This window comes from Phacochoerus africanus, chromosome 15, assembly GCF_016906955.1.
Source record: "Phacochoerus africanus isolate WHEZ1 chromosome 15, ROS_Pafr_v1, whole genome shotgun sequence".
Taxonomy (NCBI): Eukaryota; Metazoa; Chordata; class Mammalia; order Artiodactyla; family Suidae; genus Phacochoerus; species Phacochoerus africanus.
The window spans coordinates 75,455,623-75,469,840 of NC_062558.1; the positions used below are offsets into that span (position 1 = coordinate 75,455,623).

The window sequence follows — 14,218 nt, forward strand, 5'->3', positions numbered from 1 at the left end:
TATGTTCTGAAAGAGTTTGAGAAGGATTTGTTTTTATTCTTTAACTTTTTTTTTTTGTCTTTTTGCCTTTTCTGGGGCCGCTCCTGCGGTGTATGGAGGTTCCCAGGCTAGGGGTCTAATCGTAGCTGTAGCTGCAGGCCTACACCAGAGCCACAGCAACATGGGATCCGAGCTGTGTCTGCAGCCTACACCACAGCTCATGGCAATGTCAGATTCTTAACCCACTGAGCAAGGGCAGGGATCGAACCTGCAACCTCATGGTTCCTAGTCAGATTCGTTAACCACTGCGCCACGACGGGAACTCCTATTCTTTAACTTTTTGATAGAATTCACCATTGAAAGCAACTGCTCTTGGAGTTTTGTTTGGGGGGGGGATTTTTGATGACTGATACGATCTCTTTACTAGTAATCAGGTATATTTCTTCATTTACCTCTTGATAGGGTGTATGTTTCTAGGAATTTATTCATTTTTTTCTGGGTTGTTCAGTTTGCTGGCATACATTTTTTCTTAGTAGTCTCTAATGATCCTTTGTATTTCTGTGGTATCAGTTATAAGAATTTCTGACCATTACAATTCCTCAACATCTAAATATTTCCAGTAGGCAGAAACTCTTGTTCACAAGAAAAGGAGAATCTTTCTGCCTTAGTTTCCACTTTGATTAAATCAACCCGCTCGTGTCCTCTCAGTACCTGTCCACCCCACCCCTCATGTAGTCCCAATCCCTGCCCACTCACCTCCTGTTAGAAATAGCTGAAGCTCTTCTTATTTAAGAAAAATGAAAAAGAGGGCAGTTTCAGACTTCCTTAATTTCTCTTTGTCACCTAGGGCAGAGATAGGCTGGTAAATGCAGGCCCTTATCTATAAGCTGCTTTACGCCTGTGTCCTTTCCCTCCCTCCTCCCTGCCTGACACAGGTTCTCTCTGGACAAGGACACAGGACTCATCATGCTGATCGCCAGACTGGACTACGAGCTTATCCAGCGTTTCACCTTGACAGTCATTGCCCGGGACGGGGGCGGTGAGGAGACCACGGGCCGGGTCAGGATCAACGTGTTGGATGTCAATGACAATGTGCCCACCTTCCAGAAGGATGCCTATGTGGGTGCTCTGAGAGAGAATGAGCCTTCTGTCACACAGCTGGTGCGGCTCCGGGTAAGATGCTAGGGTGCCCTGTGATTGACTGTTTCTCTTCCCTTCTCTCCCTCTCCCTCCTTCTCTCTCTCTCTGCCTTTTCCTGGACCACCCCCTCAGGAAGCCAGTGCAAGAAGTGCCAACCACAAAGAATTCTTCTCAGATCAGCGGTCACATTCTTGGTCTGTGTCAGTCCACCTCTGAGCATCACTTCACATCCCTGGTTCCTATATGAGCTTAGTGCCTGTCTTGGCTTAATTTTTTTTTTTAATGGAGGAGCTGAATTTATTTATTTATTTTAAATGATCTTTACTTTTTCCATCATAGCTGGTTTACAGTGTTCTGTCAATTTTCTACTGTAAAGCAAGGTGATCCAGTCATATATACATATATATATTCCTTTTCTCACATTATCATAATCCATCATAAGTGACTAAATATAGTTCCCAGTGCTATACAGCAGAAACTCATTGCTTATCCATTCCAAATGCAGTAGTTTGCATCTATTAACCCAAATTCCTAGTCCATCCCACTCCCTCCCCCTCCTCCTCACCCTTGGCAACCACAAGTCTCTTCTCCAAGTCCATGAGTTTCTTTTCTGTGGAAAGGTTCATTTGTGCCATATATTAGATTCCAGATATAGGTAATATCATATGGTATTTGTCTTTCTCTTTCTGACTTAACTTCATTCAGTGTGAGAGTCTCTAGTTCCATCCATGTTGCTGTAAATGGCATTATTTTGTTCTTTTTTATGGCTGAGTAGTATTCCATTGTGTATATATGTACCACATCTTCTTAATCCATTCATCTGTCAGTGGACATTTAGGTTGTTTCCATGTTGTAGCTATTGTGAATAGTGCTGCAATGAACATACGGGTGCATGTGTCTTTTTCAAGGAAAGTTTTGTCCGGATATATGCCCGAGAGTGGGATTGCTGGGTCATATGGCAATTCTATATTTAGTTCTCTAATGTACCTCCATGCTGTTTTCCATAGTGGTTGTAGCAATTTGCATTCCCACCAACAGTGTAGGAGGGTTCAGCTTAAATTTTAGGTCTGCATTCACCACCACCCCCATCTCCCTAGGTGAGTGCCAAGCAGTTCCTTGTGTAAAGCGCCCCCTCCAAGCCCTTTAGTGGCTGCTTAAAACCAGGTGCTGCTGCAGCTGGAAGGCACCAGAGACCATGGACACAACATGCTTCATGGAAGGGGAAGCAGGAGGGAAGAGGCGGGCACAGTGAATTTGTTGAGAGCCAGGACCAGAATGTGAGACTCTGCCCTCCAAGCATCCTCCTGCAATGAGTCCCCACCACACCACACAGTGACCTCTGACCAGAAACTCCTTAATGTCCTCATACCCCTCCCCAGTCCGCCCACCCAGAGTGACAGGACTCAGAGGCTCTATTTACAACTTACTTCTTTTTTATTTTCCCTTTAACTTGTACTGTCCTTATTTCCCCCCTTGGGTATAGTTAGAGTTTTTCAGGTTTGTCTCAATGGCTTAAAAAAAAAAAATAAAAGCACAAAATTCTTTAAACCAATGGCACATTGATTTTATTTCTGGGGGAGACATTTTTCTTCGGTTAGTATATCCCCACTTACTTACATGCAAACATTTGAAGATCAATTATTTGCAAATACAGTCTCTTTCAGTAAGACCATAGTTGCTCAAGGTACCAAGTTGTGTAGACAATGTGGGAAAACAGTGCAAGAGATCAGCAATTGTTCACAGCAAATTCCCAAGAATGTCCGCGTGCAAAGTGATTCTAAGTTCACAATACTCAGTTCAAGAGCATGCGTCTTTGAAACCCAGCGTGAACCAGAGGAACTTCTTGGGAGAGAATGGCCCTTGGTGAATTGCACCTTGCGCATATGTGGAGGTTAAACTTGTTTTAATTTTTAGGTAGCTGCATGGTTGTGTTCCAGTTTGCAATGCAGTCGTGAGAATCAGAGCTCATTAATGTCTTTCATTGCTTTCTTTACAACTGAATTGAATCTCTGTACATGAGATCTTCATACTCCTATCCAGTGACGTGAGTCCTTTTCTTAACTTGCATAGACCCATAATAGCAGTGCATCAAAGCGATGTGGTCTATGAAGATGACGTTAAGTACAAAAGCCCTGATACTAAAAACCTTTGTGTGTGTAGAGTTTTTCCAGATTCTTTTCAAGGCATTTTATGGAGGGTGTTATATTTCCTTCATTTGTATTTTCTTTATTTTTTCTAATTTAATTTAATTTTTTTTGCCTTTTTTTAGGGCCATACCCACAGCATATGGAGGGTCCCAGGATAGGGATTGAATCAGAGCTACAGCCGCTGGCCCACACCACAGCCACTGCAATGTCAGGTCTGAGCCGCGTCTGCGACCTACGCCACAGCTCATGGCAACACCAGATTCTTAACTCACTGAGAGAGGCCAGGGAATCAAACTTGCGTCCTCATGGATTCTGGTCAGATTTGTTTCTGCCGAGCCATGACGGGAACTCCCATTTGTATTTTTTAAATTTTATTGAAGTATATTTGATTTCCAAGATTGTGTTAAGTTCTGCTCTGCAGCAAAGTGATTCAGTTATATACATGTAGATATATATTCTTTTTCTTCTTAAAATTTTTTTAAGATTTTTATTTTTTCTATTACAGTCAATAAAAATATGGAAAGCGTCACGAATTTGCATGTCATCCTTGTGCAAGGGCCATGCTAATCTTCTCGATACCATTCCAATTTTGGTATATGTGTGGCCAAAGCCAGCACTACAACTTATTTCTGAGGGAGATGGGGATGCAGGCAAGGTGGCAGGGGCAGCGTGGGGATACCCAGAAGGCAGGACCATGTGCCCACCCATCATGGACCCTGCCCTCCCTGCCCACCCAGCTCCTCTTACACCCTGAGCAGAGGGAGGCCCCTGGAGGCTCTCTAGGGTCCGAGACCTCTGAAAAGAGCCCATCAATGCAGCCACCCCAGAGACAGTCAAGGAGAAGGAAGACCCCTGTTCTAAGTGCCTTCTTCCCTTTTTGCATTCATGCAACATGCATTCATTAGACACCTAGCACTAACACAAGCACTAACACCTAGCACAGTGCCAAATGCGGCACTTAACGCTAGGGATCAGCTGCAGTCAAGAAACACATTTTCTGCTCACATGGAGTTGAGAGTCTGAGTGAGGAAGGCAGAAATTAAACAAGAAGTTTACAGCCCAGTGTGGGGCAGGGGAACTAATAGGGTGCCCAGCCCAGGGCCCTGACCTAGTCTGGAGGACAGGGAAGGCCTCTGTGAGCAGGATGTTCAAACTGGGACCATGAGATGGTCCTGCCAGGTATGGTGGAGACCCCGTCCATCCTCTGGGTGAGGCCCGGCCTTCCTTTCTCCCCTTGGGCCTCCAGCCCACCCTCCAGATGCCCCAGAGCACCTCCGCCCCTAACATGAGGTGTGTCTGCTGGGAGCCAGAGAGCAGCCTCCAGCTGAGGGACGAGGAGACGAGAAGGCGGCTCTGAGAGGGGTCATCCCCCACCCCTACCCCGCCCCGCTCCCAGGACCTGCCTTCTTCTGGCCCCAAGGTCACTGAAGGCTCATGGGCCCTGTCTGCCCTCTTCTTTCCAGGCAACAGACGAAGACTCCCCTCCCAACAACCAGATCACCTACGGCATCGTCAACGCCTCCGCCTTCGGCAGCTACTTCGACATCAGCGTGTACGAGGGCTATGGAGGTATGCGGGGGGCAGGACGGAGGGGCCAGCCTGGGGCGGAGGGTCGGCTGGTAGGAGCAGGGCGGCATGCTTACACCTCTCTTGGGAGCGGGGCCCATCTGTCTCCCAGACACCTAGACCACTTGGGAGGCTGCCCCACAGCTCCTGTCGGCTGGAGCAGTCCATGGCATGGGTCACCTTTTCATAGACTCAAGATCTGTGTCTCAGATCGGCCACATCTTTCTCTGGGTCTTAGGCCCATAGCCAGCCAGGCATCTGAAGTCACCCCAGTCTCCAGGGTCCCTGTGAAGAAAGGCTGCATGGGCAGATCTGGTAGGGGGAGGCTTGTTAAGTAAGCTTCCCCATCTATCGGGGGTGATACAGCCACCTCCCCACCCTTCATGTGACCTTTCCCTGCTGGCTTAGACGGGTCCATTCTCTAGACTCTGCCCTGCTTGCTACCTGTGAGTCCTGATCCCTGTTGTTGCGGTAACAACCTCAAGCTTCAAGATCCCAAGAGATCGCTTGTCTTGTTGTTGTTGTTGTTGAGGCAGCTAGGGCCCAGAGACAGAGGATGACTTGCCCGGAGTCACACAGCAAAGCTGTCCAGGGAGGCCCTTGTGATCTGGCTCTTGGTTGCCTTTCTGCACTGGCCTCTCCGCACCATACTCCATAATCCAACCTCTCTGAACCCCTTGACACTCTCTCCCCTTACAGGGATCACTTCCATGATTTTGCGGAGTCTGTTCCTGTTCCTTCTGCTGGGAAAGCCCTTCCTCCCTATCCCTTTGCCCTATGTCCTTTTTTTTTTTTTTGGTTTTTAGTGCTGCACCTGTAGCATACAGAGATTCCTAGGCTAGGTAAGGCTCCAGGAGTTCAGAGGCAGGAGGGGAGAACAAGGCAGAGGTGGCTCAGGCCAAGCCAGCCTCACCCTCTCTGCCCAAAGGGGAGCCCTGGCTGGACGGACCTGGGAAGTCTGCTTACAGAGGGCCTGGGGCCCCACCCTGTCATTTCAGTTGTCAGCGTGAGCCGCCCCCTGGATTATGAACAGATACCCAATGGGCTGATTTATCTGATGGTCATGGCCAAGGACGCCGGCCACCCACCTCTGAACAGCACTGTCCCCGTCACCATCGAGGTGTTTGTAAGTACCTGGGGGGCACACTGGCCTTGTCTTTCCAGAATATGGGGTGATGAGTGCTTCCCAGCGTTGGGGGCCCTACCAGAACCCTGTGTCCCCACATCCTTCCTTAGCTGTCCCCACAACTCAGCCGGTCCCTTAGCAGCTCAGCTCAGCCAGGGAAGGCACAGGCCTGGGCCCCAAGAAGAGCCTGATGGTCCTGTTCTAACATCATCCAGGGGCCTCAGGACACCCTCGGAGGAAGAACAGGAGCTGGAGCACCAGCAGGGAGGGAATGCGATGGGTTTCTTCCTTTACAACCACATTCCGTGAAGTTCAAGGGAATTCCTGGAAGGTCATCTTCTCTCTTCTGACTGTCTCTCTGGGCCCCTCTTTCTTCTTTACTTCCTTTTTTCACTCCTCTGAAGATCTAAAGGGGCCTGAAGCCAAACCACAGCTTGTCTGATGTGAATATCAAGCGCCCCTTAGCGCTTTCTGTGTCTGAAATTATCAGTCGCTGAATCCATCTCCACACTGGTTCATTGGCCCCGTGCAGCTCCCCCAGTGATTCCAGGGACAAAGATTGTGGTCTGACACCAGGCCGGTAGGCATTTCGCCCCCCCCGAGTGCCCCACCCCCCACCCCATCTCATAAATGTCGCTGCCCCCCGGGAGGGTGAATGCATATGTTCATAGAAGAGTTAGTGCATCACCAGCTCCAGGAGGGATTCGATCAGATTGTCGGGTTAGGAGATTCGTTGAGATCTGACAAAAGCTCCAGGAAAATCTTGCCCAGGGCAGGTTGCTGGATGACCTTCCTGTCCCAGATGGCTTCACCAACAGCCTCTGATGCTGCCCCATACCTGGCTCTCATGAGCCTCATCCTCTCAACCTGAGGCCGAGGCTCAGGACCATCTCTGGGTAGGGGACCCTACTTGCTTGCAGAAAAGTCTGGGTGAGCAGTGATGGAAGAGTCAAGGTTGATGCCTGGGGGGCGCACCGCAACTGGGCATGTGGGAGCAGGATTTGGGGTAACAGAGGATGGAGAGGCTCTGCAGAACCAGGTCCAGCAAAAGGAAGAGCATGGCCTGGGGCCCTGCATCTGGCAGTTCAGGCTCCAGGGAGTGGCCAGGAGGACAGGGCAGCATAGATCCACAGAAGCCTACCTTTAACCTACTGCCACCTACCGTGAAGTGCCAAGAGTCATGGCGGAGAACCAGAGTGGCTCCCTGTTGATCCTGGCCACATCCTGGGATTCTTTCCCATGTAGCTCTGACCGTGACCACAGCCACCAAACATGACCTTGGTTTCCCAGTCTTGACCACAGTCCCCACACCCCCTTAAGCCTGGCCACACTCCTAACCCTGACCAACCCACCCATCACTTTCAGCCAGCGTCATGCTCTCTCTGTTCAAGCAAGCGGTGAATTCTTCCTGTGTACACGGTGCAGTAGGTCCTGGGGGGATCTGAAGGTGACAGTGAATCCTGCTCCCCCCACAAGGAGGCACTATGACTAGAGACAGGAGCATGGCCTCAGAAGTATAGGGCTTTGAAACCCAGCTGTGTGACCTGGGGTTCTTTTCCTCTCCGAGCCTCAGTTTCCTCCTCTGCAGAATGGGGATACTCGTGGTACTGCCACATGATAGTGCGATGATTAGATGGGATCATGCAGGTAGTTCCTAGCCATGTGGGCTTTGGTGCTGTCATCACAGCTGAGAAGACAGAAGGTGTGCCAGCAGCAGCATCCATGCACCAGGCACTCTGGTGCGAAGGGAAGTTCCAGAGAACTTAGCCAGGCTGAGGAGGACGCTCTCCAGGCTTTGGGGAACTGAAAGTGGGAGAGGGTGAGAGTCGGGAAAATTTAGAGAAATAAATTGAGGTGGAAGGTTGGCAGAATTGACCAAATGGAAATTCAAACTTGAGCTCCATGCTGTTCTAGGCACTTTCTCGTTACGTAGTCTCTTTCAGTCCCATTCTACAGATGAGGCAGCTGAGGCTTAGGGGAGGGATCATAGCTGGTCCATGGTCACCAGCGCCTTTCTGACTTTCTGGCTAGTAAGTGGCATTTGAATTTACTTCCAATCCTTGTAAGCTAGGATTTGAACCTTGACCTGTCTGACTCCTAGGTTCATGTTCTTTCTACCACATCCCTAGGCTTGGAGCCTTGGGCATCCCAGTCTTCATGTGACTGAGACCATTGCTCCTCCAAGTTCACACGGGTTCCCTGGGCGTCTTCTTAAAATGCAAATTCATGGGGAGTTCCCATCATGGCTCAGTGGTTAACGAATCCGACTAGGAACCATGAGGTTGCGGGTTCGATCCCTGGCCTTGCTCAGTGGGTTAAGGATCCGGCATTGCCCTGAGCTGTGGTGTAGGTTGCAGACACGGCTCTAATCCCGAGTTGTTGTGGCTCTGGTGTAGGCCGGTGGCTACACCTTCGATTAGACCCCTAGCCTGGGAACCTCCATATGCTGCGAGAGCGGCCCACGAAATGGCAAAAAGACAAATTTTTTTAAAAAATGCAAATTCACATTTAGCACATCTGAGGAAGGACTGAGGTTTTCTCTTTCTAACATGCTCCCAGGAGATGGCGATGTTTCTGATCAGGGGTAGCAAGGCCTTCAAAGTCTTGAGACCCAGGGATTGCCCCAAACCCCAGCCTGCCTCCCAGCCTGTGGTCAATTAAGGGACCTGAGGAGGACCTCTTTCTCTTTTTGCCTCAAATGGAGCCAGAACAGGAAGAGGATGGCCCAGGGACAGAACTGACCTTTTATCCACTCTGAATAAAAGAGTGGCCAGCAGCCTCAGCCTCCCTCCTTGACATCAGGGAGTGGGGGCTTCATGTCCAAGGACAGGTGGAGCCAAGAATCCACCTTGCTCCCTCCTCAGCGAGCCAGCCTGTGCCCTGGCATGGAGCCACCTCAGAGCCTTGATGCGGGTCAGCAAGGGCCCTGCACTTTCCTCCCGGGTCTGCCCTGGCCCCTGGCCACGGGGTGGGTCTGGCAACAGAGACAGGTGCCACCTTGACTGTGGCTGAACATCGTCTCTCGAGCAGGACTTTGGGATGGTGGAATCGCTTGTGTCTAAAGACCGTACTTGAAAAGGTCGCCGCCTCCGGGTTGATTTTGCACGTGGGTGATTTTTAAGTAGCTGTCACTTGGCTGAGCTGTCTCCTCCCTCCAGCAAAGGGATTTTCTCTCCACTTGGAGGAAAAAAAAAAAAGAAAAGCCCCAGTGGAGATGGAGTTGATGGCAGCACAGGTTGGCGGGGAGGGGGAGAGGCAGATCAAGGGGACAGGATTGTGGGAGGAGGGGTGGGCAAATGGAGCCAGGTGATTCCTTTTCATCCACTGCTTGTTGGTTTTTAATAAAGAAGTCAAACTCAGTTTGTAGATTTCCCATTAGGGGACAATAAGCTTTTGTAGAGGGAGCCGCTGAATTAGAACTAATAGCGAATGCAGCGCCAGGATCCGGGGAAATATCACCGCTAATAAGTTTCTGCCTCATGCTCTGTCACTGACATTCTCCGTGCCGTTCTGTGCAGCCAAGCAGAAGGCTTAAATATATACATGTATGGGGCACCCATGCCCGCACCGGGGATGCCTGGGCGTGCCCCTGGGCATCAGATGTCGGGCAGGTCCTCACGCTGTCATTTCCCTGAGGCTGGGGAGGGGACAGGTCAGCTGGAGCCGGCATGTGTGGTCCAGAGCCAGGGACCAGATTGGGAAAGAAAAACCTCTCAGGGCACCCATCATCCTGGCACGACAAGAGTCTCCAAAGTCCCAAGGGGTGGGCAGCCAGATATCAGGCCACCTCTTTCTTCATGTTTTCTCAGCCGGAAGTGACTCCAGCAGAAGGGGCTCACTGCAGGAGTCTCCCCCTCAGAGGGCTCCCAGTCCATGGGGGGAATGAGGCCTAGGATGCCTGCATCCCTGAAAACTGAAGCCTGCAGACTCCCCAGGGGGCAGACCCCTGAGCTGTGTGCTGGGCTCTCAGGTAAAGGGGAGGAGGCCCTGAGTCAGGGTCGGGGTAGGGTAGGCCATGAGGCTTCCTCCAAGAGGGGAACAGGGAGGAATTCTTGTTGAATAGTTGCAAAAACAGTGGTGAGGATGAAAGTCGTAAAGGATGGGAAAGTCTCCCTGAGATTTTGGAGGAGCTGCAGGAGGAGATGGAGGCTGTGCCTGGACACCCCTGCCAGCTCAGCCCATGGATCCCGCACCGTTTCCCAGCCACTGTCCTTCTCTCCTAGTCACTGGTGAAGGGATTGCTCCAGAACCAGAGCTGGTGGTTCTTGGCCAGGTTTGCCCAGGCAGGTGGAAGGGCTATTATTGTGGGTGTGCAGATAGGGCTGAATTCAGTCTTTGGGAGCCCCCTGCTCCCTGCCTACACTTTGTACTTCAGCATTTTCTAGGTTGAAGTATTCCTTTCTCCTTCCATGTCTAGGAGGGAGAATGTTGACGGCAGGGTTCCTAGAACTTTCCATCATCATCTTGCCAGAGCTGGATGGGAAGGTCTGAGTGTGGGGACTGATGAGCTGAGGGTGGGAGTGTGGGTCTCCCCAGGAGACCGACGGGGAGAGCCAGGAGAGCTGGGAGTCATAGGCTGTCCCCACTGCTGCCTTCATTCTCCGTCTCTCTGACCATCACTTCCCGACCCCCACGTTTCCCCAAATCCTGCCTTGCCTCCTTGAACTGTAGCCCAGCCAGAGGGCCACCTGGCCACCTCATGACCCCCCACCTGGCTCTGGTTATACATTGAGGCCAGAGGTCCTCAGTGCCAGCCGTGCCCAGCCTCCCCTCAGTGCCAACCTGGGATGCTGACCAGCCCCAACCTCCTCCCTGGCTCCTGCATCTATCTTTTTTCTTTCCAGGATGAAAACGACAACCCTCCCACCTTCAGCAAGCCTGCCTACTTCGTCTCTGTGGTGGAGAACATCATGGCAGGTACAGCCCCAGGCAACGAAGGCATGAGGGCGGGAGGCCAGTGGGCACGAGGCTGAGGGGGTGCAGACCTGACCTTACCCTTGCCCATGTGAGAGCCCCGTGCCCTCCCTGTCTAGTTCCCATGACAAGTGGAGCCTCTAGAGATGTCCAATGGCCTGCCAGTCCACAGTTCTTTATGGAGCACCTACTGTGTGCAGATACTCCCCTAGGTGCTTGGTCCCTTCTCCTCTGCAGCTACAGTTCTCATGCCGGAGAAAAATGACCAATGATTAACTCAGCAACCTTGGTTAAACAAGAGTGTGCAGAGAGTTTTAAGATGACAGGGCTGTGAAGCTGGTCCCAGGGCCCATGATGGCCAAGGGGTCACGTCGGAGGATGGCTTGTGTTCCTAGGTGAGGACGAGGATGGGAGGCTCATCCCTGGACCACGTCTCAAGTGCCAGGGCCCAGCTTGCACACCCAGGGCCACCAGCTCCACACTCAGGTTTAGGGGAGCTGCTATGTCCTTGGCGCAGGCTGGAAGCGGCCTCCCTACAGCCAAAAGTGAGTGTTCTCCAGGAGCAACTCACATCAGGAGTTGCTGCAGCAGCTGGAGGGGTCAGGGGACGACTGGAGGAGCACAGGAATAGCTGGAAGTCAGGGAACAGCTGGAGTCAGACAGCTGGAGGAGGGTCCGTTATAGGAGTCAGGGTCAGCCGGAGTCAAGGACAACAGGAGTCAGGGGGCAGCTGGAGGAGGCAGGGAACTGCTGGCGTCAGAGGCAACCTTCCCTGGCACCACAGGCCCTTCTAACGAGAGCCTCCAGGTACCTTCCTGGTGTCTGATGATTTGCTGGGCAGGTGCCAGGCTGTGCCCAGCCCACTGGGAGTCTTGGGCACCCCCTGGAGAGGATCACTGCAGAAGAGGCCCCCTGAGCTCCCAACCATCCCCAGAGACTCTGACAGGGAGAGGCCTTCATCCCGGCACTCAATCCTCTTGCAAGTTGAACGAGCTGGGATAAAGGAGGGTGTCACGGCAGATGTACTTGTCCTCCTGCTCAGGGCGGGACTGAAAGTCGCAGCAGAGACCCGACAGCTACCAGGAGGGGCCCAGAATGAATTGATGGTTCACGGCCCCCGGCCTGGTCCTTCACCCCCCAAGGGTCTGTTGACTTATCAGCACAGTGGTTACCGGGGTCTGCTTCAGTGACAGCTGCCGTGAGCTGGGCCTGTGCCCCAGGTTTTATCCCTCAAAATCCTCACCAACAACCCCAAAAGTCGGGCTTTAGAGTTAGACCCATTTTACAGGGCACCCATTTTACAAGTGCCCAGCCCTTGCCAGAGGTCCCACTGGATTCCAGCTTGGGTGTGGCGGCTCCCGGAGCACACACACGGACCCTCCTCGCCACCCCGCCAGAGCTGGCCTGGCCGTCGGGTGGCAGGAGGAAGCCGAAAGCCCTGGCCGGCATGGCTGCAGGTCAGACTGCCCGCAGGGTCTGGCCAGGCAGCTGGATAAGGCTGATCCCCCGACCCAGGACTTCACAGAGATGGAAATGAAGGTGAGGCCTGAACTGGGCATTAAAGAGAAAAAAGGAAAAAAAAAAAAAAAAAAAAAAGCTCTTATAAGTTCCCCTTGTGAATGAGATAAAGTAAGACCAAAATTGAAGACAATAAATGTAGAATAATTTAATGTGGAGCTTTATTCCTTTTTGAGTCACAGTCAAAGGTGGTCAATCTGAGTGCTGGCCAGGCAGGGCCGGGTCGGGGGAGGCAGTGGCGCGCACTTGGAGGTTGGACCTGGAGTGGGTCGGGAGAGGGGGTGGGCCTGATCCCGTGGAGCCTTGTTGCTGCGCAGCCCAGGAATCTGGGCCACCAGAGCAAATAGTGGATCCCACTCCCATCCCTGAGTCGTCCCTGAGGCAGGCTTCCCAACCCTGGAAGGCTTGTCACCGAGAGGTCCCAACTCGTCCCCCCGAGCCTGTGCCCATGTCCTGCTGCCAGAGCCTGGGGCTGTGAGCCCAGGGTGAGCAGCCCCCAACGCCTGTTGTCCCCCCAAAGGAGCCACGGTGCTGTTCCTGAATGCCACGGACCTGGACCGCTCCCGAGAGTACGGCCAGGAGTCCATCATCTACTCCCTGGAGGGTTCCTCCCAGTTTCGGATCAACGCCCGCTCAGGTGAGCCCCCGCCACCGCGTCCCCTGCGCCTCGGGCTGGCGTGCCATACACAGCCTGGGGACCGGCCTCTGGGCCAGGGTCTCCTCCCTTTCGCAGGAGACCCATGTCCTCCAGCAGATCAGCTTTGAGCACCTGGTTTTATCCCTGAAACATCAACTTGAGCAAGATGACCAATCTTACCAAAACTCACAACATTAATTCCTTCACCGAAGAATGTCTTTCAGCGGTGACAAGCCCTGTTAGGTTTAAAATGTGTTCCACTTTACAAATATCTGGCTAACAAACCACATTTCAGGGACATCTTCAAACTGAGGCGTCTCCCGTGCCTGCCCCCCGCCCCCAATCCCCGCTCAGCTGCCAAACTTTTTTTTTTTTTTTTTTTTGCTTTTTTAGGGCCGCACCCACAGCATATGGAAGTTCCCAGGCCTGGGGTTGAATCAGAGCTACAGCTTCCAGCCTGCAGCACAGCCACGGCAATGGGGGATCTGAGCCAAGTCTGTAATCTACACCACAGCTCACGGCAATGCCATATCCTTAACCTACTGAGCGAGGCCAGGGATCGAACCTGCCTCCGTCCTCATGGATGGTAGTCAGATTCGTTTCCGCCGAGCCACGACGAGAACTCCTCAAGCTTTCTTGAATCCTGGCTCCTCTTCCTAATGTGGTGTGTGCCTCGGTTTCCCCACCTGCTGCTGTGAACTCAGTCATTACAGAGAACTCAGAGTAGCCCTTGGCAGGTAGTAGGTGCTAACAGGTTATTATCATTATTCCCTTGGGTTTTTTCACCCTGGGGCCCTGGAGCTCCCTGCTCAGCCCGTATTTCTCCCCTTTATTCATATTTCCTTGTGCCTCCCTCCAGTTTTCTCTCCTCCTTGAAGCGGAAAGGGAAGGGAGGCAGAAAAAAGCAACAAGAGGAGTTCCCATGGTGGCGCAGTGGTTAACGAATCTGACTAGGAACCATGAGGTTGCGGGTTCAGTCCCTGCCCTTGCTCAGTGGGTTAACGATCTGGCATTGCCGTGAGCTGTGGTGTAGGTTGCAGACGCGGCTCAGATCCTGTGTTGCTGTGGCTCTGGCATAGGCCAGCAGCTATAGCTCCGATTCGACCCCTAGCCTGGGAACCTCCATATGCCGCGGGAGCGGCCCAAGAAATAGCAAAAAGACAAAAAAAGAAAAAAAAAAAGGAAAAAGCA

General features: G+C 52.2%; 1 protein-coding gene and 1 non-coding gene across 7 annotated transcripts in view; one reads left to right on the forward strand and one right to left on the reverse strand.

Annotated features, from left to right (window-relative positions):
- Nucleotides 1–14,218, forward strand: part of CDH23 (cadherin related 23) — a 438,655-nt gene that overhangs the window by 300,391 nt on the left and 124,046 nt on the right. For all 6 annotated transcript variants that reach the window (XM_047759777.1, XM_047759776.1, XM_047759778.1 and 3 more), the window contains 5 exons: nt 915–1,152; nt 4,730–4,835; nt 5,831–5,958; nt 10,803–10,875; nt 12,911–13,027. In XM_047759777.1, the coding sequence (XP_047615733.1) occupies nt 915–1,152; nt 4,730–4,835; nt 5,831–5,958; nt 10,803–10,875; nt 12,911–13,027 (662 nt within the window). The remainder of the gene's footprint in view (nt 1–914; nt 1,153–4,729; nt 4,836–5,830; nt 5,959–10,802; nt 10,876–12,910; nt 13,028–14,218) is intronic.
- LOC125117189 (U6 spliceosomal RNA) lies at nt 3,777–3,883 on the reverse strand. The gene has a single exon (XR_007132543.1). It is a non-coding gene; the product is annotated as a U6 spliceosomal RNA (small nuclear RNA).